Here is a 23699-nt window from a genome sequence, read left to right on the forward strand (position 1 = left end):
CAACTGAATACAATAAAACACATTTTGATCATTTTTCTTTTTTTTTTTTAAATGCCCACAAAAAGAAAGTTACATCTGTTGTGTTATGGGTCAAATTTGACCCGGTATAATTATGGGTTGTTTATGCAGAGAAATACATAGTAGATGTTGCCAAACCATCTGTTTGCAGGTCAAATTTGATCCAAGAACACTAAAAGTGTTAACCCTTTTCTAACGCATAAGGGAGGGTTAATGACATTACAATGCGACAGACCAGTTGGCGTGAATTTCCTCCCACACATGCAACTACTGCTCTCTGTGCATCACCTGTATTCCATCATGTTTTATGAATAAGCTTTCACAATTACAACAGAAAAACTCAAATGCTGTAAACACAATTACTTTATGTAGGAAATTGTACGATCAGTAAAAAAAAAAACAAATGAGCTATTCACATTGAGAACTGTTCACACAAACATCAGTGTTTCATCAGGCAGGCACACATACTACAGGGATGTTTCACTGTAAAGGATAAGCCCAGGATCAACACAGGGAAGTGCCTTCCAGTAGAATACACTATAGTTATACTGGAACCAGGATTACACAAAGACTTTTTGACAATGGCTTGACTAAAACATTGAACAAACAAATTTGAAAATGACAGGGAATGTTTTGTCATTCTACCTCACAGCCAACTAATCTAGAAATGGGAGGGCAGAAAAGAGAAGGGAAAAAAAACAAAACAACAAATCACAAACTCTGTTTGTACTTGCCCCCGGAAAGACAGCTGAGAACACTTACAAAGTTCAGATTTTTATTTAATCAAGTCTTTTCTGGGTTATGCAATAACGAGATGAAATGATCACAAAACCTATCACAAAATGTGTTGTTTTATAAACCATGGATGAGGTCAGGAGCACAGAAAAATGCAGGTTGTGCCCTGGCAAATAATCATGTCCAAGTGTGTGTTGCGTGTGTGTTTGTCTGTCTCTCAGTGATCCTTGTGGTCTCCGTCCTCCTCCAGTTTCCTGATCTCTGCCTTCAGGTGGTTGATGTTTTCTCTGCTGGCTTTTAATTTATCTTTCAGCTCTGTGATCTCCTGGCTGGTTCTCTTCTTTGCTGCTTCCATTTTCTCCTTGGTCCTCTGCTCCAGCTCACTGACTGCACAAACAGGAAGGTATGCACATGACCATAACTGCAGCAAATCATATTAAAAAAGGAACAGTTTGGGGAAAATACTCTTATTCATTTATTACTACCAGACTATTTCTTGGCTGGAACCAGTTGCCAGGCAACCAGCGGAGCCAAGAAATAGTCAAAGTTCTCCTTTGAGCTCCCTTTGTGTATACGTACACTCTGTCTCATGCTTGTATGCTCCCAGGGTGAGTTGTCTTGATGTGGTCAGTAGCTGCTGCATCATGGCTGTAGGATCCTGGAAGATCTGAGAATTAAAAAGAAAACACAGCAGTCAGGTAGATCTCTATTCACAGCCAAACTTTCCTGACACATGTCCTGTATTATATTAAAACAAAGATGATATGTTAGACAACAGACATATACAATTTAACACCATGGGGTTATGGGAGTTACAGATGTGTGAAAACTCTATGAAAAGCAGCACTTGGAAACAATATCATTTTAGTGGAGTCATTACTGAGATAATAAGATGTAGCACAAGGACAATCATACCATTTCATCATAGAATTCAGAGACAACTGTCTTCTTAGGCATGGCACTGGAGTCGGACTGGAACAGCTTCAACAGATGGTACAGAGTCACCTAACAAACAGACAAAGAAATCCATAAGAATTAACAACACATACCAGCAGGTAAACCAAATGCCAATACATCTGTTTAGTATTTCAACATAGGATAAAAGACAAATTATGTACTTTTAGATGCAGAGCGACTTGTTGAATATAATGTCCAAAACATTCCCTGCATTACTCTCTCTTTCAGTACATAATAATACTGTACATTTCTGTAACATACTGCAAAAAGCACACTTTGAAGGATTTAGTATGGAGCTGGAACATTTTCATGATACTGTATGTGTGTTTACTAATGGTGGCTCTCACCGGTCTCTCATTGGGGTCAATGAAGAAGATCTTGACGATGATCTCAAACTCCCCCCAGCCGGTCTCTGTAATCTCGTAGGGAGGCTTGGTCACCACTGGAAGAAACAAGGCGAGATGGACACACAGATGACCAAACTAGGTTATTTCACATTGAAACGAGATAAAACTCCATAACAGGTACAGATGCCTATATGACGTGTAACCAAACTTCACTCAATTTTCTGTTTAGTTACACTCTATTTGACATAATATAGGTAGTACAATCAACAAGACACAAAAAGTTTCAGGCACACAGTTTTCCTCACCCCATACTTGAAATGTAAAGGTCTACTCACCTCTCAGTGGGTTACCATAGCTCTCATGTAGCTTGAACTGGATCTTCTTCACATAAGCAGACATATCCTGGAAGAACAATGTAATTCATCATATATAATGATAATCTTGTGTCTTCTAAACACATACGGGCTGGACACCATTCAATGTGGGACACTAAAATAAACAAATCAGTCAAATCCATAGACTTGACGCTATTCTGGATGTCTAACCTCATTTCTATAAGGCTTCACATAGACAGACCACTGGTGTGTGTGTCCATCCTCCTCTCTCTTCTTCCCAAAATATCGTGCAACATTTCCAAACACAATAGGCTTCACAATTGTCACTCCCTGCAGCCAACAGAGAGGAAACACAAAGAATTACAAGAATGAATATCAAAACACTAATAAATACAAGACCGGTGAGACAAAATATATATTTAAAAGCATCAACTCCTTGAGTGAATATTCAAACTACTCTAGTGCTAGCGTTACCTTAACCCGCCCCCCGGAATCTGGACCAAATTCAGTCATCTTTTTGAACATAGTACGGCAAAAGGAGCGTTAAGTTGGTCCCGTAGATCAAGCTAAATAGTTGTTCTTTCACTGTGTGTTTCCACATCTAATAAACCTGCCATTCAAGCATTAAAAGTCCACTTTCTGCAACCAGCGGTTTCATTTTTAAAACGGCAAGCTGAACAAGCACCGGAAGTGCAACGTTTTTACTTGTTCGGTATGTGTGAGACTTCCAGACACAAGGTTCCGGCCAAAGGAAGGATCAAGAATAGTTGTGTTACTTACATCGACTATAAAAATATTACTTTCTAGAATTGTCCACACAAACTGCAAAAGAAAGTTTAGCTTCTGTAAAATGTTTTAAGATTATTTACACAAATAACACCTATCAGTAAAATCCCTTTATAGTTGTGTATTAACATAAGTAAAAGCCGTGCATTTGCAATTACGATCCGTTGAACACATTTTCCATATTCAGCTCCCTTATATGTGATTATACTAGACAATGTGGCATTTCAGTAATTAGGTGAGCATAATCATTGTTTAGTTATGGTGCAGGTGTTTACAGCCATTTAGAAAAAAAAATGTAGTTAATATGCCTTAACGAAGCTACCTAGGTAAATTGTTAAAGTCGCTTCCTTTAATAGTATTTGGCATTAAGTTAATTTTACACACACAATACTTGAGTTGTCTTCAGAAGATTACTGCATGTCTATTTCACATTTTATTCACCTCTATTAAACCTTTCCTAATTCCTGCTCAGACAATATTAGACGACACGTAAATCAAACGAACTTAATTACGAATTGGCATCAAATAATTATCAATGACCACTCTTCAGACCAATTACATGAACTACATAGAAAAGAAAGCCATTAAACCAAACTGAATTTAGAAATGTTTTTATTTTTGGAGTCCAATGACCATGTTTGTTTTAGCTACTGTGTACCTTTCCCTTATGACATCTGTAATCAGCACAAAACATTGCATCATTACTTAACTCCTGACTGAGAATAAATGAAAATAGGGCAATTAATCTTTAAACACAGTTCACACTAATAGGATACCAACAAGAACATAAATTACTTTAACTCAGTTGTAAAGTCCCTGTGCTGCTTTTCACTGGTCCAGTGTGCACAACTATGCTGATCAATTATATTCAAAGACAATAAATAAATAAAAATCATTACAAACAACCTTTGATATGTTATTCCCATTTTAAACAGTAAGTTAAAAGTTGAGTTGAACTTTCTTAGATTTCAAAGTGTTATGATGGAAAACCGGGAATGACTAGTAAAAACACATGCTTCTATTAAGACTATTCATGTAAAATAATACTGACAGTTCCTGTATGAGTGTTGCTCTAGCTTGATGCCAGACTTCCTCTGGACTGGACTCTTTCTTCTTCTGCAGTGCATGTGGACCTGTAAACACTTACCTTCAGCACTGTGGAGAGAAGTCAGCACAAAGCAACTACAAAGTCACACATACATTTGTTTAACCAGCTAACATTTTTTTAGTGAAAGCCCTGCACACCTGTTCCTATTCTGGCTGATTTGCACTCTGCTCATGGTTATTTTGGATGGAGGCGTACTGTGTGTTTGAAGTTTGCTGAAGTCACCAAATTCATCAATGTGGAATTTTCTTGCAGTACTAAGTCATTGTACCTTTATAGGTGCAAAAAAACAAGCAAAACTTCAAACAAACATGATCTTGAAACAGAGGTCCGATCAGCCAAAATATTTAAAACACAACTTTTTAAGGAATTGTTAACGAGATTCAAAAATTAGGGTGTGGCATAATTTGTTTCATAACTCTTTTACAGAGTTGGTAAAAAATGATCAAACATTTGTTAACATAAAACACTCTTAAGTATATTGTTAGAACAAGAGTACAGTTCAACAGTATCATGGGGGTTCTGAAAATGTTATAATCTGTTCAGCGGCTTTACCACTGAGCCATTGCTTTGTGGGAAATAATAGTTCAGTAATTCCTGTAGCAATGACGTCCACAATGTCCACATATATCAAATACCTTCTGAGATGAAATATTTCAGGTGATGAACATGGAGATTTAACCTGACATGACTGATTAAAAAAAAAAAAAAAAAAAAAAAAAAAGACAAACATGCATCTTGAGAAGAAAACCAATCAGCTCAAAATATATTTTCCAGCACATTTTCTGTCAAAAATTCTAAAGTAGAAGGTGACAATTAAATTTAATCAATAAAAGGAGGTATTGTGGACAAACAAAACAGGAAGTCTAACCAGTTGATATCAGTGTTAGTGTTTTGGTCTTTGCTGCATTCATACAAGATAACAATGTTAGCTTTCAGTCTTATTTGATCCATAAGCTTTTGTTTCAATCATTTTCACTATCTTGATCTGACAGAGTAAAAAACATGTAAATTCATGCTTATTTTCAATACCTATCATCTTGAGACAAAGTGTTGACAATCACAGTCTATACCAACAAAAATGCAACATGATGGATGGTGTAAAAAAAAAAAGACATGTTGCATGGCATTTGACAGTGTTAGTGTCATGGTTACAAATTGCATATAAATAACCACTTAAATCTGTTCATTATGTTGTGGTCAACAGTTAATTCATGATGTGACCTACGGGGTGTATTAAAAACAAAAACATGTTTGGTGTGGAACATGGGAGCAATTTTTTTTTTTTTTTTTACAATTACTTTACTTGGATTTACAAATTTCCAACAAATAGAATTCACCGATATTTGAAGAACCAATTCATGAGAGCTGTAACTACAATGGCTGAGTGAGCATGGACTGTTTAAGCCAGTAATGAACTCATCCCACATCAACAAAACAAAAAGATGTCAAAGACAATTTGGTTTGGCAATGGTGGTGGTGATTCAGTGCAAATACATGCAGATCAAACATCAAAAACCAAAGCATGATTACGTTTTTTTTTTTTTTTTTTTTTTGGTTTACTGTGTGCTGCTTATAGACTTTCAAATCGCTAAAGATCTATAAATGTTCTTATCCACCAATCAGCACATTACAAAATAGTACATTCAACTTATCTGTCTTACCTTGTAAAAGATTGTATCCATTTGAGAAAAGGAAGAAAATAAAAAAGGTACTAAATAACAGACATCTACTTTTAAAACATCTAGAACACAAAGCCACTCACCAATAAAAAGCTAAAAAAATCATCTAAAAGCAGACCAATTCAATATGAAAAACATTTTGCTGTCCAAAATATACATTTAATATAAATGAGCCAACCATATAGAGGAATTCACCAAATGCAAAGTGTACCTCAGTAAACATTTTTTATTACAACACCATCTAATTTTTAATCAAAAGCAGAAAGACATTTACAAACATACTAACCATGAAAAGAATAAATGAGAGGGAGGGGTGGGGAGAAAACATCAAACATGTACCCTATAAAAACTGGTCTCTAAACTGAATGTACACGGTACAGCGAGCCAAGGAAAAAAGAAAAAAAAAAAAGATGTAATGTTTGTGTCTTCTATTTGAGGGTCGTGCGGGCCATTTTATTGTTTGTTTGCGAATGAAGCATCACACATACTCATCTTCATGTCAAATAAAACATAAAAATAAAAGAGCTGGTTGGAAAGTTTCTTTTTCCTTTCATCTTTAGTTACCATGAGTATAAGCTGCTTGGATAACATAGCCTTACACAGGGTCAGGGTCTTCCATCCACTGCTCTTAGTCAGGCAGACAAGATGAACAGACAGAGAGAAGGATGGGTGGAGAAGGAGAGGAGAGATGGAGGGGTGGAGGAAGAGGTGGCGGCTGTGGTTGTAATCCTGTCCGGTCATGCAGGGTGGGGAGGTGGTGGCGCACTGAAGTCCTTCCTCCTTTCCATCCATCCTTGATCCTTGTTAGCTGAAAGGTGTCAAAACGAAGGGTGGAGTTTGGTTTCGAGGCAGCCCAACAGTGAACACTCCCTCCCCCTTTACCATTAAACCTCTAGACTACACATACATAGTCACACCGGGGCTGGGGTCAATTCACCATCACTTTGAGCCACAAAATTAGAGGTCGTCCAAATCCAACTAGTGAACACTGTCTGGTGACAAGAGGTGTGTCATCAGGAAAAATTACAAAGGACAAAAAACTGAAAAAACCAGGCACATAAACGACCAAACTCCTTTTTCAGGACACTTGACTTCTGTTTCTGTTTAAAGGCTCAGTTGATTGTGTGTTGTCCCCAACCCCAGCACAGACACAGAGAAAAAACATGTCATGCAAACTTGAACAGGAAATATCCAAGAAGCAAAAGTGAAATCTATCAGTATGTACACACAACAAATATACACCAATATTCAGGGGAGTCTATGCCTAGATGCAATTTATCACTGTTGCAGAAACATGAGTAAATTCATCTATTGATGCTTACAATATGCTTTCTCTGACTTCTAAAAAGAATCAACTAATTTATTTATGTGAGGGTAACAATAATTAGAATGTAATTTTCAAATCAAAAGTCTTTCTGAGGTCTTTTAAATTTAGGCTTTAAATTAACCCAAAATCCTATAGCTCTTTATTGTTGAAGTCACAGGTCATTGGCAGTATTATTTTAATACCTTGACATACTTAACTAACCTATTTTAATAATTTTTCCCTGTTAGGCCTTGTTCACATCTGGCATTACAATGCATCTTGGGTGGACCGATCACAACTGGACAGCTCTAGGTACAGATGTGAATTCACTCAAGATGCACTGAGGATGCAGTGAGGTCCGAGCGCTCAGACCACATACGGAGGTGATCTGGGCCGAATATGGCCACATTCTTTTAGCAGTGTGTATGTGAATGTGTCCTGGGCCACACTGAAGGACTGTCTACTCTACTGACGTCCTCTTCGTAAGCAGAAGTACATATTCATTCGGGGCGATAGTTGGTCCACCTTAACGGTCAGTCTACCTTAACTCTGTGCAGATATCTGCATACCTCCGATTTGTTGTGTGTGCACTGGTTGACGCTGTCTTCCTGGCCGTGTATGTGTTGGCTGAGAAGTATATTTATGTGGCTTAAGGTGGACCAGCTATTCTCATTTAGTGACCATCTCAGTCGCCCCTAAACAGTTAACGGAGAAACATTGGCTGCTGAGTCTCTCTCCCAAGTGAGGCTCAAATGATTTCCATTTGAGCAGAAGAGTCAGTATAAAAAAAATAACAAAAACCCCCCAAAATACATTTAGTTTTTGCAAACGGAAACTATTTGCATATAGAGCGGGGAAATGAGATCCAATCACAAGTGATCACTAGACACACATTCTAATGCCAGGTGTGAACAGATGTACCAAGAGCTGTCCATTTGTGATTAGATCACCCAAGACGCATGTTAATGCCAGATGTGAACAGGGTCTTAGTCACTCCTCACAACCCAAGCAAAATGGACCCTATAGTCGTCATTCAGCAACTTCAAGAACACCTTGTTCATGTTTTCCTTTACAACCAACTGGTAATGGTGGGCATGACACACTGACAGCTAAAAAAAACACTGACAAATATCATAGAAACAGTGCATGATTGGTTGTGACACAACCAATTAGTTTTCAGGAATTGGGCATATAGGAGTAATAGACACAGAAAGGACAAAAAGAGCTGTATATTAAAAACACAAAACTACAAAGAGAAAGGCACGCATCTGACTTAGACACAGTAGGTGATACTTTGACACAACCGCCCATTTGATTGCAAAAGCAGACCAAGATTTTTACATATAACTGAAAAAAAACAATGTAAATGTGATTCAGTATATGGTCTGGTAAACCCAATACCAGTGAAAAAGCAATATTTTGTACTCACTGAGGAAGTCCAGCATGCGAGTTACAGGTAACTGGAAAGGCAACTTCTTTATCATAAAAGGCTTTGGCTAATTAAATTGCTAACAACAGTCCCCTCGCCCGAGTAAGTTCCTCCCCATTTAAAACTACTCACAAAAGAAAGTTTCAGCAGAAATTACAACAGTTCTGATACAGAAAGTCATGTCAAATTATAAATGTATTCCTATTAATTTTATATCAAATTTATGAAGCTTGATAACTTGATTTTACTGGCTTTACAAGGTGCAGAAATGTCAAATTAGAACTGGTATCTGCACTACAAGCACCAGGTCAAATGAGTACAGGTGATTTTATATGGCTCAAAAGGTTCAAATGCATACTGAAACTCGAAAAGTTTTTGCTGTAGAAAGGGTTTTGTTTTACATGGTGCATGGCGGCAGACAAAAACAGTTATCCGACAATAACATTTTATACAACACAGTAGTTAAACTCTGGTGTTTCTTGTCACACTATTATTTAAATGGGCTATAACATCGAGTACAAGTGGGAATGGGCAATACTGAACGTCTGTCAATGGTCAAATTACATCCAGATATCAGACTAATAAATCATTTGCCGTATTAAAAATATGCCATATTGTTTAACCTAGGTTCATTGTAGAATAATAAAGTTCATAGAAAACATGAAAGTGTGTAGCATTTTATCAGCCAATACAGCATGCAAACTGAACAGGTCAAAGCCAAACCAGGGTCAAACAGTGCATGAAATACTGACCTCTGACAAAAGGTACTCCACAAAAAAGCCTGAGATATGATACTTACCATTTAACAATTCCTACCTTACAGATCATATTTAAATATTGTAGCAGGCTTGTCGTGTGTGTATCACTTTTGCTTCCACTGTAATTAATCACAATGTCTTCAGAGAGGCTTGCAGGTCTGTCAGAAAAGAGTTACCTAATGCAGGCAGTGTGGAAAGTCTACACCTTTACAATTCCACCCACTGAAAACTACATAGCAGATTAGTTCAACATTATCTGGGATCATAATATTATCTTTGTATTACAATTACCTTAAATTGCTTTAGCTGAGCCAAATGAAGTCATTTTTCATTTATTTGATAGCTTGACCATCTCCTCCAGTCACAAGTATAGATTTTATTTTTCACCCTGTGATTAAATGGGCATTGATGCTCACTGCTGACCTGTTTGACCCTGGTTTGACATGAGCAAATAGTATGCTTGTTTGAAAGGACATCAGCGATTTAATCCCCAGCACACAAACACCTACAGACAGACTGAAGAAATAATAAAACGTCATTTCTGCCTGGTACAAACACTGCACCCCACCATGGCTGTATGAACCAACAAAACAGTGTTAGAGCACATCTGTGGACACAAGAAATATCTACACTACTATCAGGAATAAAAGCAGTATGTTTGGCAATTAATTCTCAATTGTTTTCCTGATGAACAAACTCTTTTATATCTGACAGATTGTGGACATGGACAAATGGAAAATGGACATATTTGGCCTTATTACAAAAAACATTTTTGCCCACTTCCTTTTGTTATTTTCATTTATACTGCAAAAAACATTTTTGCAAAAATATACTCAACAATCTACATATTACCAAAAGATGTTAGGCCTTGTGTCCACTGGGGATCTCTCCGATACTGGCGGTTAAAAATCAAAGATACAGTTGAAAAGATGTATTGCTATTGAAAATTAAATGCTCTTTCAAGAATTAAGTTTTTTACATTTAGCTTCTGCAATTGTGAAAATTTACAAATGCTATACTGTAAGCACACAGTAACTCAAAACGCTGTATACTTCCTATTAAACAATTAGGAAGCGTAATATTTTGCAAAGAGGTTCCCGGTGGACACAAAGTCTTACTGTTCAGTCAAACTATTATGTAGGAATTGCAGAATTGGGTGGAAAAAAGTTTAGAGCAACCTAACTAGCACTGACAGCTAGAGATTAGCATGACTCTACACTAATCAGATCACATGACAGGTTTCTATGACAGTCACTGAGTTACATTCTTTTGGCATGGTTCGACCTGTCTTCGCAGTTCAGCAACTCCATACACAAAGACAACACCCCAGGTAATATTCCTCAGTATGAAGCAGGCAAGAACATGGGGAGAAAAGTTCATACATACATAATTTGATGTATAGAAAATATTTTTGCTGGATTAAGATACTGAGGTAGACTGACAAGAGAGGGTGAGGCTTATGTGTAAAACCTCGTTTAAAATTATGACAAATATTATTTGGGGTTATGCGCCACTGTACAGAGATGCTGAAGGGCAAATGTACGCTACAGGGTGGATGTGAGGAGGCGGGTCTGCGCTATCAGAACTAGTTTATACAGAACATCTTAGTGCTTTGGCAGAAAAGGACCATCAGAACAACACAAAAACGTTCAAAACCGATATTTCAACTGCAGTTCCAAAAATTGACAATATTTATGTTTTTCAACACGCAAGTGACGCAATGGAAGACAACAGCTTCATACAAAGATTACAAAATGATTTGTGAAACCCTGACACCGAGAATCCATGACAAACACCAGCAAGTCTCAGAAATTTAGTCTAAAAAGTATTATACTACAATCATTTGCAACCGACTAAAATCAATCATATACAAACTAGTGTCAAATTATTTCAGATGATGTAATCTATAACTCATCCATAACATCCAAAAGCCAGGAAGAACACATGGAGCTTTCACAATGCTATGAGCCAAGTTATTCAGAAATACTTGCGTGATCTTTTGCCAACCTAGGGTCAATTTATCACTTAAAAAAATCATTACTTTTACATTAATTCATAAGATACAAATACAATAAGCACATAAAAACTTCGTTTAGCATATAACAATTGTTATTACATTAATTGGCTGCATACTGTATACATTAAATGTTATTTACAAGGTCTCACAGATAAAAATGTTTGGGTTTCTTTTGTATGTTTTTCAGTTTTATTGAGTCAGGAACCTCTGATGGCCTGGTGACAGGCACAAAAAGTTGGGAATCGGAAAACACTGATATTCTGATTCTAGCTTTCAATTTACAAACTTTCTATTCCATGTTTACATGTAATTTACTCTTGCCAATAACATACGAGTAAGATACTGGGAGTAATTATGCATGAATCCTTAATGTGAAGCATTCTGAAAATCAACAAATTACAAACAATATCGATTCAATGCCACAAATCAATTAGGGCAGAGCATCAAAACTTTTTTTCCCCTGACCTTTACCTCTAACAATCTATGTGACATGATTATGTGACTTAAGGGCATCAGCATTTCGACACCACGCACATATCCTGGTTGTCAAAAACATGTTATCAAATAACATTTGCATGAATATTTTTTAAACTTCACCCCAATGCCTTAAATTGAGGTGTAGTGACTGCAAAGTGAGCAACACTCTGCTATAAAACACTTGACATAAAAATACAATGTCAGGCAATATTACTGACATGCATGATGCAAATATAGAACAATCACATTGTCAAAATGTTTATGTGTCCAAAAAGTCATCCAATGCTGACACTGTTTTAAAAATTTTCAATTTCTTAACAATATAACATGACAATGATATATGTTCCATGTGTTTCAAATTGAAATGGTAGCATGTATACATCATTGCTTTTTTATAAACTGTTGCTCTACTATTGACATGTATATATTGCCATATATTTTCTCAAAATACAATCCAATTTGGAGAAAAAAAACAAACCACGCATTACAAAAAAAAAGCTAAATCTGTACTAAATATTGTAAAAAAAAAATGATGGGAAATACTTTGACATCTGTGAAACCTACCCATGACTCAAGGAACCAGTATTTCAAACCAACTCAGTCTCAAAACATTTCAATAATCTGTAAACTCATACATTCAATCTAGAGAAAACTTTTGGTCCACTGGCCATAGTTGCTGGTAAAATTCAAAATTCAGATAATTTTACGAGCCAAACAGATAAGAAAAGATGTTGTCTACGTAGATTATTTGAAGAAATAGAGCAAAACTTTACCCACCACAGCCAAACATGTATTATCTGTTAGATTATTCATTCTGTTTTAACTATTATATTCTGAATTTAACTGAATTTATTCAGCTGAATACACAAAGTGGCTGCTGAATTTTGTAATTTACTAGCCTCAAATGGCTGTAGACCAAAAAGTAACAATGCATCCATGAAGTAAATTTCCAGTGACTATCAGTGTATTTTCAGGGAGAATTACTGTATTCTGGGAGAGTTACTATAAAAAAAACCAAAGGACAGAATCAACTCTTACAAACAAGTGTGTATTACACACATTTTCCTGAGACACATCTTACACAATAATACAGCTGTGATCACCAATTATGAAATTTGAAGGAAAGAACACTTACCTCACACCTACCTGAAACCAAAGAACTGAGTAGTAAAAAGGTTTTTCCTTGCTTACCTCTTCTCTCCACATCCTCCTCCTCACGATTTCAAAAGGTTTAAAATATTTCAAAGCCAGTCAACAGTTTTTTCTATGTGACTTTGTTGTTATTCTGGATGATTTTTTTTTTTTTTTTTTTTTTTACACCCTCTGTAGATAAAATTTGACCAAATAAGTACAGCAATTTTAACTACAGCCTACGAATCCAATGCAGAAGAGAAAAGGTGAGCAATCAAAAAGGACTTTTTAAAACTCAACACTGGTGTTCTCTTCTCTTGCCATGTAGTTCAGGCTGGCTGAGCCTGAACTGCTCCAGCTCAGTCCACTTTCAGACAAATATACTAATGAAGAAGACACAGACAGCTTATGACAGAAGAACGTAAGAAGGGAGAAGTTGTACCCACCTCCCCTCTCGCCTAGCGGTGTCTGTACTCCCTCTCCCTCTCTCTTTCCCGGTCTCGGTCCCTGTCCCTCTCACGATGGCGGTCACGCTCTCGGCTGCGTTCTCGGTAATAGTCCTCATGCCGATCCCGACTGCGGGACTTGTGGCGTCTGCTCTTTTCCCTTGAGCGGCTGTGGTCACGTTCCCTGGAACGCTCTCGCCTAGCAGACACAAAGAGAAGCATCATTGGACCGTGTACCAGGGTTTAAAAAGTTACAAAAGTAGTATAATCAGGTGCCAAACTCTCAATTTTAAAGCATCTTCCACACTATCAACATACATGCCAGTCCATATCCCTTAATCTTTTTTTTTTTTAGGCTTTATTTAAAATATTCTGTTTGACGACTAGTTGGACGTGTCTCTTTAGTATAGCCCAGCTTCACTGTCATGTTTAGTGGCAACTCAACTAGATTCAGTATTTACCTGGAGGCAGAGCCGTAGCTTTTTGATTCGATGCCGTGAAGACAGTCCTGCAGAGAACTGATGAGGACCTTGCAGCGGTCGTCTGCTGACACTTTGGACTGCTTAATCAGACTGATGGCTGTCACCAAGGTCTCTATAGCGCTGCCATAGTCAGCTAGACACAAAAAGAGAACACAGAATTAGGCTTTGTTTAATGTTGGGTCCCAGTTATTGTCTTGTTGACACAACATCTGATCAAACACCCACATGCATGCAATTGTATGATATGTTTCTGGAATAACTATGCATTACCTGCGCTGGCGTCAGACACCGCTCTAGATATGGCACTGGAGGAGATGGCTCTGTTCCTGTTCATGATCTCCTCAAACTCGGCCTCGCTCAGAGGGGTCCGTGACGCCTCCATCTCCCTATAAATACATACACACGGGTTACGTCACAAATAATGCCAAGGAAGAGTGAGCAAATTTCAGCCAGAATCTATTTTGTCAAACGTAATAAATTCATTTTCAGAGAGTGAAAATAGATACCAGTTCCTAGCATCTGTAATCTTGGTCACCAATGCAAATTATCTTTAACAAAAAAACTCTGAACTGCAGGTTGTTACAAAAACAGCACAATACTATGTTAAGTTCATATTTCTACTGCTTAATACTGTAGATATTTGTAATAATATATAATAATAATAATAATATGTAATAATATTTGTTCCCAGTGGACTGATAACGTTATGCTAAGAGAACATGATATACTGCCGTATCAATTATTTGTTCCACCCCCACCACCCATCCTCACCGGCCTCCGGGACCATAGTCTCCTCTCTCATAAGGTGGAGGGCGTCCGTATGGGTCGTTTGGTCCTGGGGGTCCTCGGCTGTCGTTGGGGGGCATGCTGTTGTTGCCAGGTGGAGGGAAGAAGGCAGGATTGACATGCGGTGCTGGTGGTGGGCCACCTGGTGGAGGACCTGGCATGTGAGGAGGTGGAGCCAAAGCCATGGGGGGCCCAATGGGGCCTGGGGGACGAGGAGGGAATGGTCCTGGGGGTGGGGGGCCCTGTTGGGGGGGTGGGGGGCCAGGGGGAGGGCCGTAACCTGGAGGAGGGGGGCCTGGCGGTAGGGGTCCCATTGGTGGCTGGCCAAACTGACCAGGGAAGAGAACAGGGGGAGGAGGCCTGTCGCCGCGATTTGGAGGACCAGCAAGGGGAGGGGGAAGACCCTGGCCAGGAGGTGGAGGTCCTGGAGGGCCTGGTGGACCAGGTGGACCGGGAGGGGGCCGTGGGGGACCCTGCATCCCACCTAAAAGACAAAACAAGAGACAAAACAGAAGAATGCATGAAACATAAGGCCTAATGAACTGTCTTTTTTATGATATAGAAGGCAGGGCTCCCCCCAACATTTCTGAGTATGATGGAGAAAGTAAGTGTTCTTGTAAAATGATGTAGAGGACCTTTTCTACTAATGTAATATAAAAAAAAAAAAAAAAAAAAAAAAAAAAACATCAGCCCTGCTGATTTATTGGCCTAGCTCTAATTTTAGCGTCTTGTAATATCCTGTATCTTTCAAGTTTTCCTTTCATATGTAAATACCCTTTGGTACTGATTAAGGCAGTTCAAAGCAGATACAATGACACAGACAGATAAGGAAGAGCAGCCATAGCTACAGGAAACAACACATGTCAAAAGGCCAACAAATAATGCTGCAAATGAAATCAGAAGGCAACCAAACAGATGAGGTGCTGGCTTTTATCAAGTCTGCTTTGTTTCAATCGGAGCTCTCCCAATTAGTTCTGCATTCTTTTTCCACAGCACTAAATGGAAAGAATGCACTGCTGCAAGTTGCCAAGGGCACCAACAGTTCAGCATGACATACTCCTGCATTTCATATCGTATACATTAGCAAATAATCTAGCAAAAAAAATGTCCCATGTGAGATTACTCCACTGCGATATTGCACAAGCTTAGAGAATCGAGGAGCATAACAGCTACAGAAGCACTGTGTAGTCTGATAGGACTTGATAAATTCAAGTGTAAAAGGCTTTTTGCCATTAGGCAGTATAAATGTGATTGAGTAGGTGGAAAGCAGTGTGGTCTTAAAAGAAACTTGCTGTGTGCTTCTGCCGCTTCACTCTTCTTCAGCACATCACTAAGTGGTGCGCTTCTCTAAAATGTTTCAGTGTCAACACATTGAAATATTTATTCTTGCCTCATGTAGGGCCAACAGCATTTTGTGGAAACTGTCTATTTAGGGACGTAAGAGTGTTCAGTGTTCAGCTGTTTTTGGAGCAGTCTGACAATGTCAATGGCAAAACTTCTACCAACAAACAGCTGAGGGTTAGGATAAAAAGGCGATCGATCAAATCAATCAGATCAATCGAGGTGTTTCACCTCTGCCACGCCAGCTCCCGTTCCTGCCCCCCGGCGGGAAGGGACTGAAATTCATATCCATCAGAGGGCCATCTTGGTGCCTAATCAGATCTGGTCTCATCCCCGAGCCTAATGGGGGGAGAAAGCAAACCAATCACAACCCTTCCCTTTATTCACTTCTGCCTACCAACTGAAGGCCTTTCACAGCCCAGCAGCACGGGGCACCAGCCACTAAGCGAAAGAAGAGATGTGAAAAAGGTGGGATGGATGGCAAGAGACGCAAAAATGGGAAAAAGAGAAAAGCTGGCAACTCCATTCTCTCCTACTAGGGGTGTGAGGCGGCCAATCTAAGATTTGTAAAGAGTTTAAGATTGGTAGCTTGCCAAGTGTAGCCTTGGGCAAACTGCTTGTCAAGGAATGGTGTTGGAAATTGTCAGTGAGCAGAAAATTGCAGCCAGGGAAGGATTATTTGTTCAACTGGAGGTGAAGAGGGACAACGAAAGAACAAACCATATGGGGAGGGAGACATGCACAGACACAGCCCTGCCAGGAGAGACTTAAAGGGTGAAAGATCCAAAAGAAACACACGCTAAAACAGACTAGCCTTGGCTCCATGCGGGTGTGAGTATTAGCAAAGCCTGGACTGTGCTAACAAAGCAGCACGGCCAGACAGAAAGCAGAATATTTAATTCATCCCATGTTCAATTTTCATGGTTCTTGTCACACTGTGGTGTTTATTTGAATCTTTTGCACTCCTATATTATTGTGAAAAAAAATGACCACATAAAATGACACAACCCTGAAAACAAAAACATAAAATTCACAATATCAAGGCATTTTATAAAAAGTGTCAACACCAGGTCTAAATTGTAAATCCAGCGACCCATAAACCTCAACAGGTGGGGAAGCACAACCACCGTCAAGGCTGATTCCCAACACATCCATACATACACGTCACAGATCACAAATACTGCAGTGAGCTAACAGTGTGATTCATGACAGTCATGGATGAATGCACTGGGAGCCCATCCATGAATTCATTTATATTACTAAAACTAAAAAAAAATACTTTAGTGTGATTACAAAAACAAAAAAAAAACAACCATATTTTCTGCTATGGACTCACCTTGTTTGGTACAGCAAGACCAATGTAACATTCGTCACAGGCAGAATAATCAGATATTCTTTTTCAATAGATGACTGACATATGATATGTCGTGTCAGTGACTGAACTAACCTGTTAACTTGCTGAAATGCTATCCAATAAAAGCAGAGGCTTAAGTTGTTTAAGTAAATCTCAAGAGTTGATTGCTGGCCTTTCAGACCTGATATAGAGTAAACTGTGCTTAATTTACTTATTAACACTTTCAACTGATTTGTGCATGTTTTAAATATCATCCTTCAACTGATAGGGGGAACGGTCCCCACCCTACTGGCAGAAACACTTGTTACCAAACTAACCAGGGAAGTGTGGTGGTGGCCCTCCAGGCCCAACGGGACCAGGAAAGCGGTCTCCTCCAGGGCCAGGTGGTCCAGGAAACCTTCCTCTGCCTCTACCCATGGGAAAACCTCCACGAGGGCCAGCGCCAGGGGGACCGGCTTTACCTTCCCCAGACATCTGGCCTGACTGGGTACCTGTGCAAAGGGTGAGACAAGACTAATTCACTTTTCCATTTAATATGTAATAAATAATAAATGTCTGTGCAGTGCATGCACATTCAGACATGGAGCTGAGTGAATTTTGTCTAAAATCTTGTGACTGGATGAATAACTGTAGCAAAACACACTTCTGTGATTGACTGTACATAAATTATGTATGTAGCCTATCAGCAGACAAAGTGGTGCAGTATTTCCCTTGCAAGACTTCTTTCAACCAGCACTGTGACAAGTGTGCATATTAAATTAACTTTTGCTGGCTGCATCTGGTTTCTGCCATGTGTGCACTTGCCCTACTTACTTTTGCGTGACTGCATCTCAAACTGGCTGAGGGACTGTTTGTTGCATGGTGTGACGATGGGATTCTGGCCATGGAGCTCCCTCTTTGACAGAAGCTCCATTAACTTCCTGGATGATGCCTCTGAGCCCACACACACCAGAGCAAACCTGGGAGACACATGCAGATGACACATGCGATCACATTCATGGTAACAATTAGAGTTAGCACACCAGGGATACATTTTTTTTTATCATCGAGTTTCATAATGACCTTCTTGCCTTGATCTGGGTGGCAAGGATTAAAAAAACAACAACTTTGATAATATAAATAATTCAGCTTTAATTCTTGATGGCCAAATTTTCATCAAATTACAAGGTCTGTCATCTCAGGATGCACAGACTAGTATAGCCCTGCAGCACATCAGAGAGGGTTTCAAATCAAATTAAAATTAATTGAAATAAAAAAAAAAAAAGTAAAAGTTTGGACACACTTTCTAAGGCTCTGGCTCTTTTCTGAGTGCCAGCATCTTTTTTCGATTGTTCTCAATGAGGAGAGAGCATATTCAACAGCACGCCGCATGCTTTTCTCAGAGCACTCCATCTTTTTTGTGCAACCGCTCCAAGCACTTCTATTTGAAAATCTCTGAACTTTTCAGAAAGGTGCTGGACTTGTCACCCTGGTAACCAAGAAAATTGAGGAGGAGCTCGTTCCAGTTGTGTCTATCCTGAGCTTTATGATATGTCAGACAGAAACTATCATGACAAAGACAGAAAAGCCAATTTGTGGGAGCAGATCAGCTGGACAATGAATGTTGCTGGTGAGTGTTAAAGAAATTGTCAAGATATTGTTGTCATAGAAACAAAACCCACACACAGCTGTTTTTTTCTCTCTCACTGCACAAGTGCTTCATCCCACCACTCTCCAGCACCCTGCCAGCATTTTTCTGCCAGAGAAAAACACTATATGCATACAAGCCCTCATTCAAGTAAACTGGAAGGTGTCCAAACTTTTGACTGGTACTATAGTAATTTCGCATTTTTGATTCAGAAATAAATAAAATTGCCCTGTTCAACATGGAAATTCAATCACTTCTCACATTAAATGTAACATCAAGTAATTACAATCTTTAACAGGCTTTGATTAAGTCTAATCACATCACAGAAAAGCTCACCCTTTGGACTGTCCATTGGCTCTGTTTTCAAAGAATTTGATCTCCAGCACATCTGTGATCCCTATTGATCGGATTGCTTCTGTCAGGTCCTCATCTGTCGTCCACTGCATAAGAGAAGACAGAAATATCAGTATATAAATTTACTGATTTGGTTAATTAAAGAATTGTGTAACATTTTAGAGCAACTTGTAGATTAGTTTGTGAGTCTAGATCTGGCACAGCACAAGAATGCCTCATTTAGAGGGCAGTCTAAAATGTCTTCCCTTACAAGAAAATGTATTCAGCAAGCATGAATTTTTCATATTTTTCCTCTAAGTGGCCTGAAAATAAATCTAACACTCACCCATGTGAGGTTTCCAATGTATAGGGCAATCCTTTTGCCTGTGTAGGTGTATACCACATTGGGTGGGGCGCTTTTCCCTCCTTCTGTGCCACCTGGCGCAGGGAGTGTGTCCAGGTAGTCACGGTCTTCTGGCGCATCACCATTATTGGCCGATGGGGATATTACATCATCGTACAGGTCGATCTGCTCATGAACCGGGTAGTCAGCTTCCTGTAAAGGACAATAACAACAGTTCAGTTCAAAATCTCTGGAGTTCTGAGAAGTTGCACTGTGACCCTCAGTGTCAAAATGTGTAGAACAACACACTCTCAATTAATGCAATTTTACAGCAATGAGAGGACATAAAATATTGTAAATTTTATCACAATGTTTGAGAAAAGCTGCAGCAAAACCAAATTTTTTGGTCGAAATAATCACCCCCCCCCCCAAAAAAAACAAAAACTCTGCAAAATCCTGGAGAGACTACCAGATTCATACAAAAGCCAATGCAAACATCAATGCGTGGTGAAAAACTGAGAAAGCGACTGAGAATGAATGCATGTTTGAAGAACATGTTTTTGGAGAAATCACAGTCACTGTGTAAATGTTTTCATAGTATTGCAGAAGCTCTCAATAATTGCAGCATTGGAGTGCATGTAAACATGCTCATTGATGATGTCACGTCAGGATAGCTGGTCCCTTTTTACCGTGTAATATCTTACACTGCATTATAACTTATCTGTCTTATTCTATTTTAGCTTATTTTTATTTCCTATCTAACTCTTTTTAAAATGTATTTCAATGTCATTTTGCCTTTATCTTACAGTGCTGTCAGTAAAATGTCCAATATAAGTTTCCGAACACATACCTGTAGTAATAATTGAACAAGAATAATAAAAGTGATGCCTTTATTACCATTTGACAATTAAATTTACACTTTTGTTTACTTTATATCGTTGAGCAATGGAGCATTTCTTTAAACTACTTCTCTATTTAACAAATCAGCTCTGTCGTTATGTTTTCTTATTTCCACCACCAGTGAAAAACTCCTGAATGAACCTCCAAGTTAAATTTCAGAGCGCACAATTAGGTTTATCAACAGTTTCGTTAAGATGTTGATGTAGATAACGTGTCTAGATTAAATACAAGGACAACATAGGAAATACCAGACTTGACTGTGTTTTTCAGCTATACAGGAAAGGGGCGTGTGAGAAGAGCGAGAACAACATCTACCGAGCACAAACATTGATGCTATATCGAGCTAACAATCAAAAGCTAACAATTCATACGTCCCTTAATGCATTCATATTTCATACGTTAAACAATAACCTCACCAGTTGCCCACATTTTATTTACTTCGCTCCGACCTCAGCTTAGCTTGTAAAAACAGCAACACGGTGAACTTAAAGTATTAAACAGCATTGTATAAAGCTGCAATGGGTTAGCTAGCTAGCTAGCTGGCTGGCTAACGCAACTGCGTTTATTTGGCGGCCACGCCAAGGCCCGAAGCTGTGCGACTTCTAAACAATGAAAGCAGTTACTTTTAGTGTTTATCGAAATTAATAGACTGGATTCATCGATTGGTACATGCAACAGAAGTTGTGTTAAATGTCGTCAAAAGTATTAATGCAACATTTCGGGCCGATAATGCTAGCCGAGGCTGCAGACTTGCAGCATGGTGAAGCGGGGGCCTGTATGCGAGGGAAGCTTGTTTGACCAGCCCAGCGTGTAATTCTCCAACCATAATAACAACCACATGTTACACGAATATACACAACATTGCACCGTTATTCGAAGTATGGCGAATGTGGATTTATTACCTGGTTGAATTCCTCCTCGACGTCGGCGTAGATGTCGATGTGATCCACACCGTCCGCCATTTTCCTCTGACCCGTTACTGTCTCCGCCTGGCGGTGCAGAACAGCGGCGAAACACAAACACTGAGAGAGAGAGAGAGAGAGAGAGAGAGACAGAGAGAGAGAGAGAGAGAGAGAGAGAGAGAGAGAGAGAGAGAGAGAGAGAGACGCACAAATACATACATAGGATATACTGTAAATATATATACATAGATATACTATATATAATTCATATCAATCTCAATGTTGTGTTAAATGTTATTTTCATTGACTCTTCATGCTTTGGAAATGTTGTTGTGTTTTGACGTTCATGCTAATAAAGCAAATTTGAATTTGAAATTTGAATTTGAGAGAGAGAGCACTAAGTAAGTCGTAAGTAGTAGTTTTTTCTGCTCACCAGGCATATAAAATGGTATTTCATTCCTGCCAGAGAAAACAAAACATGGTAAAATTTTGTGTGTTTTTATGAATTCGACAGAGAAAGTAAACATTTCGACTGAGTATCTCATAAATAGGACTTAACAGCATAAGACAACTCCATTTTTTTCTGACAGTAATGGGCTTTATACTCTGAATGCCATCAGAAACCTTGAGCAGGGTAGGCTATGTCAAATAAAAAGCAAACCTGTTGGTTTATTGTTTGCTGTCTGTGGTTTCTCATCATCATAAACTAGTTTGTCATCAGAAATATATAGATAATAATATATAAACTATATAGGCTTACTGGTTGACACCTCTGGATGAGTAATTTATTATTTAGACTACAGCTTCAGACATTCCAAAAAATCTGATGTGCATTGTTTACCTTTTTTATACCTTAAAGATGCCCTCCAGGCATGTTTTAAGATGTGCATAACATACTCTACCTTGAATAAGAATTTATGTCTATGTTTTTTCCACAAAAAAAGTGAAATTGTCTTGTTAAAATCCTTAAAATGACATATACTCCTTCTCCCCCATTAAAAATTCCTGAATCTATAAATATGCAAATATCTATAATTTCAAAAGTTTAACTAGTAGACACAAGATGTTACCTACTTCACTGAAAAGTCCATTATCAGTGTATGTGCACATCACACTTGTATAAGTTGCATACTGGACCATAATTGGCTTCCAAACTATTTGTGATGTCACAAATCATGCCCGTAGGCCCATCCCTTAAAATTGTATTTTCAGTGAGCACAGAGAAACTTTCCAATTTTAGCAGATGATTGTGAAAACAACCTTCTAGTGTCAAACTCTGCACATATATAATTCTGCATAGTGAAGTTCAAACATTCAACTGTAGGAACAAGAAGAAAAACATATTCTTGACTGGAGGCGGACTTTAACATGGAGGAAATTAAAGAAGTAAAACATTATATGGTTGCAGTATTGTTCATAGTAGTGGTAGGCAAATTGCGGCCCCGGGGGCTAGATCAAGCACAAGCTGAAGTTTTCCCTCTTATAGATAAACAACCCTTCATAAATCTACAGTAGATAAGCTCATGTAAATCCCAATAAATATGACATTGTAACATGTTATAAATTTACCAGATGAATAACACAGGTAAATTACATGATGTGGCCAATCTGAGCAGAACAGATTAATACAGAGGATATGTTCATGTTTATGAGTCATTTTTTGCCAGATGAGAATTAACATAAGCTGCTGTCACTCTATTAGCCCTCACTTACTGAGGGAATTATGACAAATGCCCTCATATACAACCAACAACAAACTGTTTCTTGTATGAATTACAAGAAACAAAGAAACAAAACATATTAACAACTGACCCCTGGTTTATGGTCTTTGGATTATGTCTGTTGGTTTATATCTGTTGTTGCAACAAACAAAATCTCACTCACTAGCTCACCTTCAGTACAATGTCAATGATGCCGATCTGAGGTTTTGTTTAATAATTGCTCAACTCTTGTTTCATGTTTCAGAATTTGCGAGGAAGCGGTCCAATGTTATAAATATCCATCTTTTTGTTTCTGAAATTGAGGCGCACAAAACAACGCAAACACTGACAACAAAAACAGTACAAAAAACATATGGATACTTTAATTTACTTATTATAAAT

The 23699-nt window shown here is 38.5% G+C and overlaps 2 protein-coding genes across 3 annotated transcripts; both read right to left on the reverse strand.

Moving 5' to 3' along the window:
* Positions 1–363: 363 nt before the first annotated feature.
* yeats4 (YEATS domain containing 4) lies at positions 364–3102 on the reverse strand. Its single transcript, XM_042402999.1, has 7 exons — positions 2867–3102; positions 2603–2722; positions 2393–2459; positions 2058–2152; positions 1669–1758; positions 1333–1420; positions 364–1140 (listed from the first exon to the last, which is right to left on the reverse strand). Exons 1-7 carry the CDS (start codon positions 2915–2917, stop codon positions 971–973), a joined length of 681 nt encoding a protein of 226 aa, XP_042258933.1. The 5' UTR covers positions 2918–3102; the 3' UTR covers positions 364–970.
* Positions 3103–6173: 3071 nt separating this feature from the next.
* Positions 6174–21704, reverse strand: cpsf6 (cleavage and polyadenylation specific factor 6). 2 transcript variants are annotated; one of them, XM_042402979.1, is made up of 11 exons: positions 21598–21704; positions 19799–20008; positions 19456–19559; positions 18306–18451; positions 17810–17983; positions 16370–16477; positions 14783–15281; positions 14282–14397; positions 13991–14144; positions 13530–13728; positions 6174–6773 (listed from the first exon to the last, which is right to left on the reverse strand). In XM_042402979.1, the coding sequence occupies exons 1-10, from the start codon at positions 21655–21657 to the stop codon at positions 13542–13544; spliced, it is 1758 nt and encodes a 585-aa protein (XP_042258913.1). In that variant the 5' UTR covers positions 21658–21704; the 3' UTR covers positions 6174–6773; positions 13530–13541. The 2 variants fall into 2 exon arrangements, with proteins under 2 accessions (XP_042258913.1, XP_042258914.1); XM_042402980.1 differs by lacking the exon at positions 16370–16477.
* Between the last annotated feature and the right edge of the window lie 1995 nt (positions 21705–23699).

This window comes from Thunnus maccoyii, chromosome 23 (assembly GCF_910596095.1).
Source record: "Thunnus maccoyii chromosome 23, fThuMac1.1, whole genome shotgun sequence".
NCBI lineage: Eukaryota > Metazoa > Chordata > Actinopteri > Scombriformes > Scombridae > Thunnus > Thunnus maccoyii.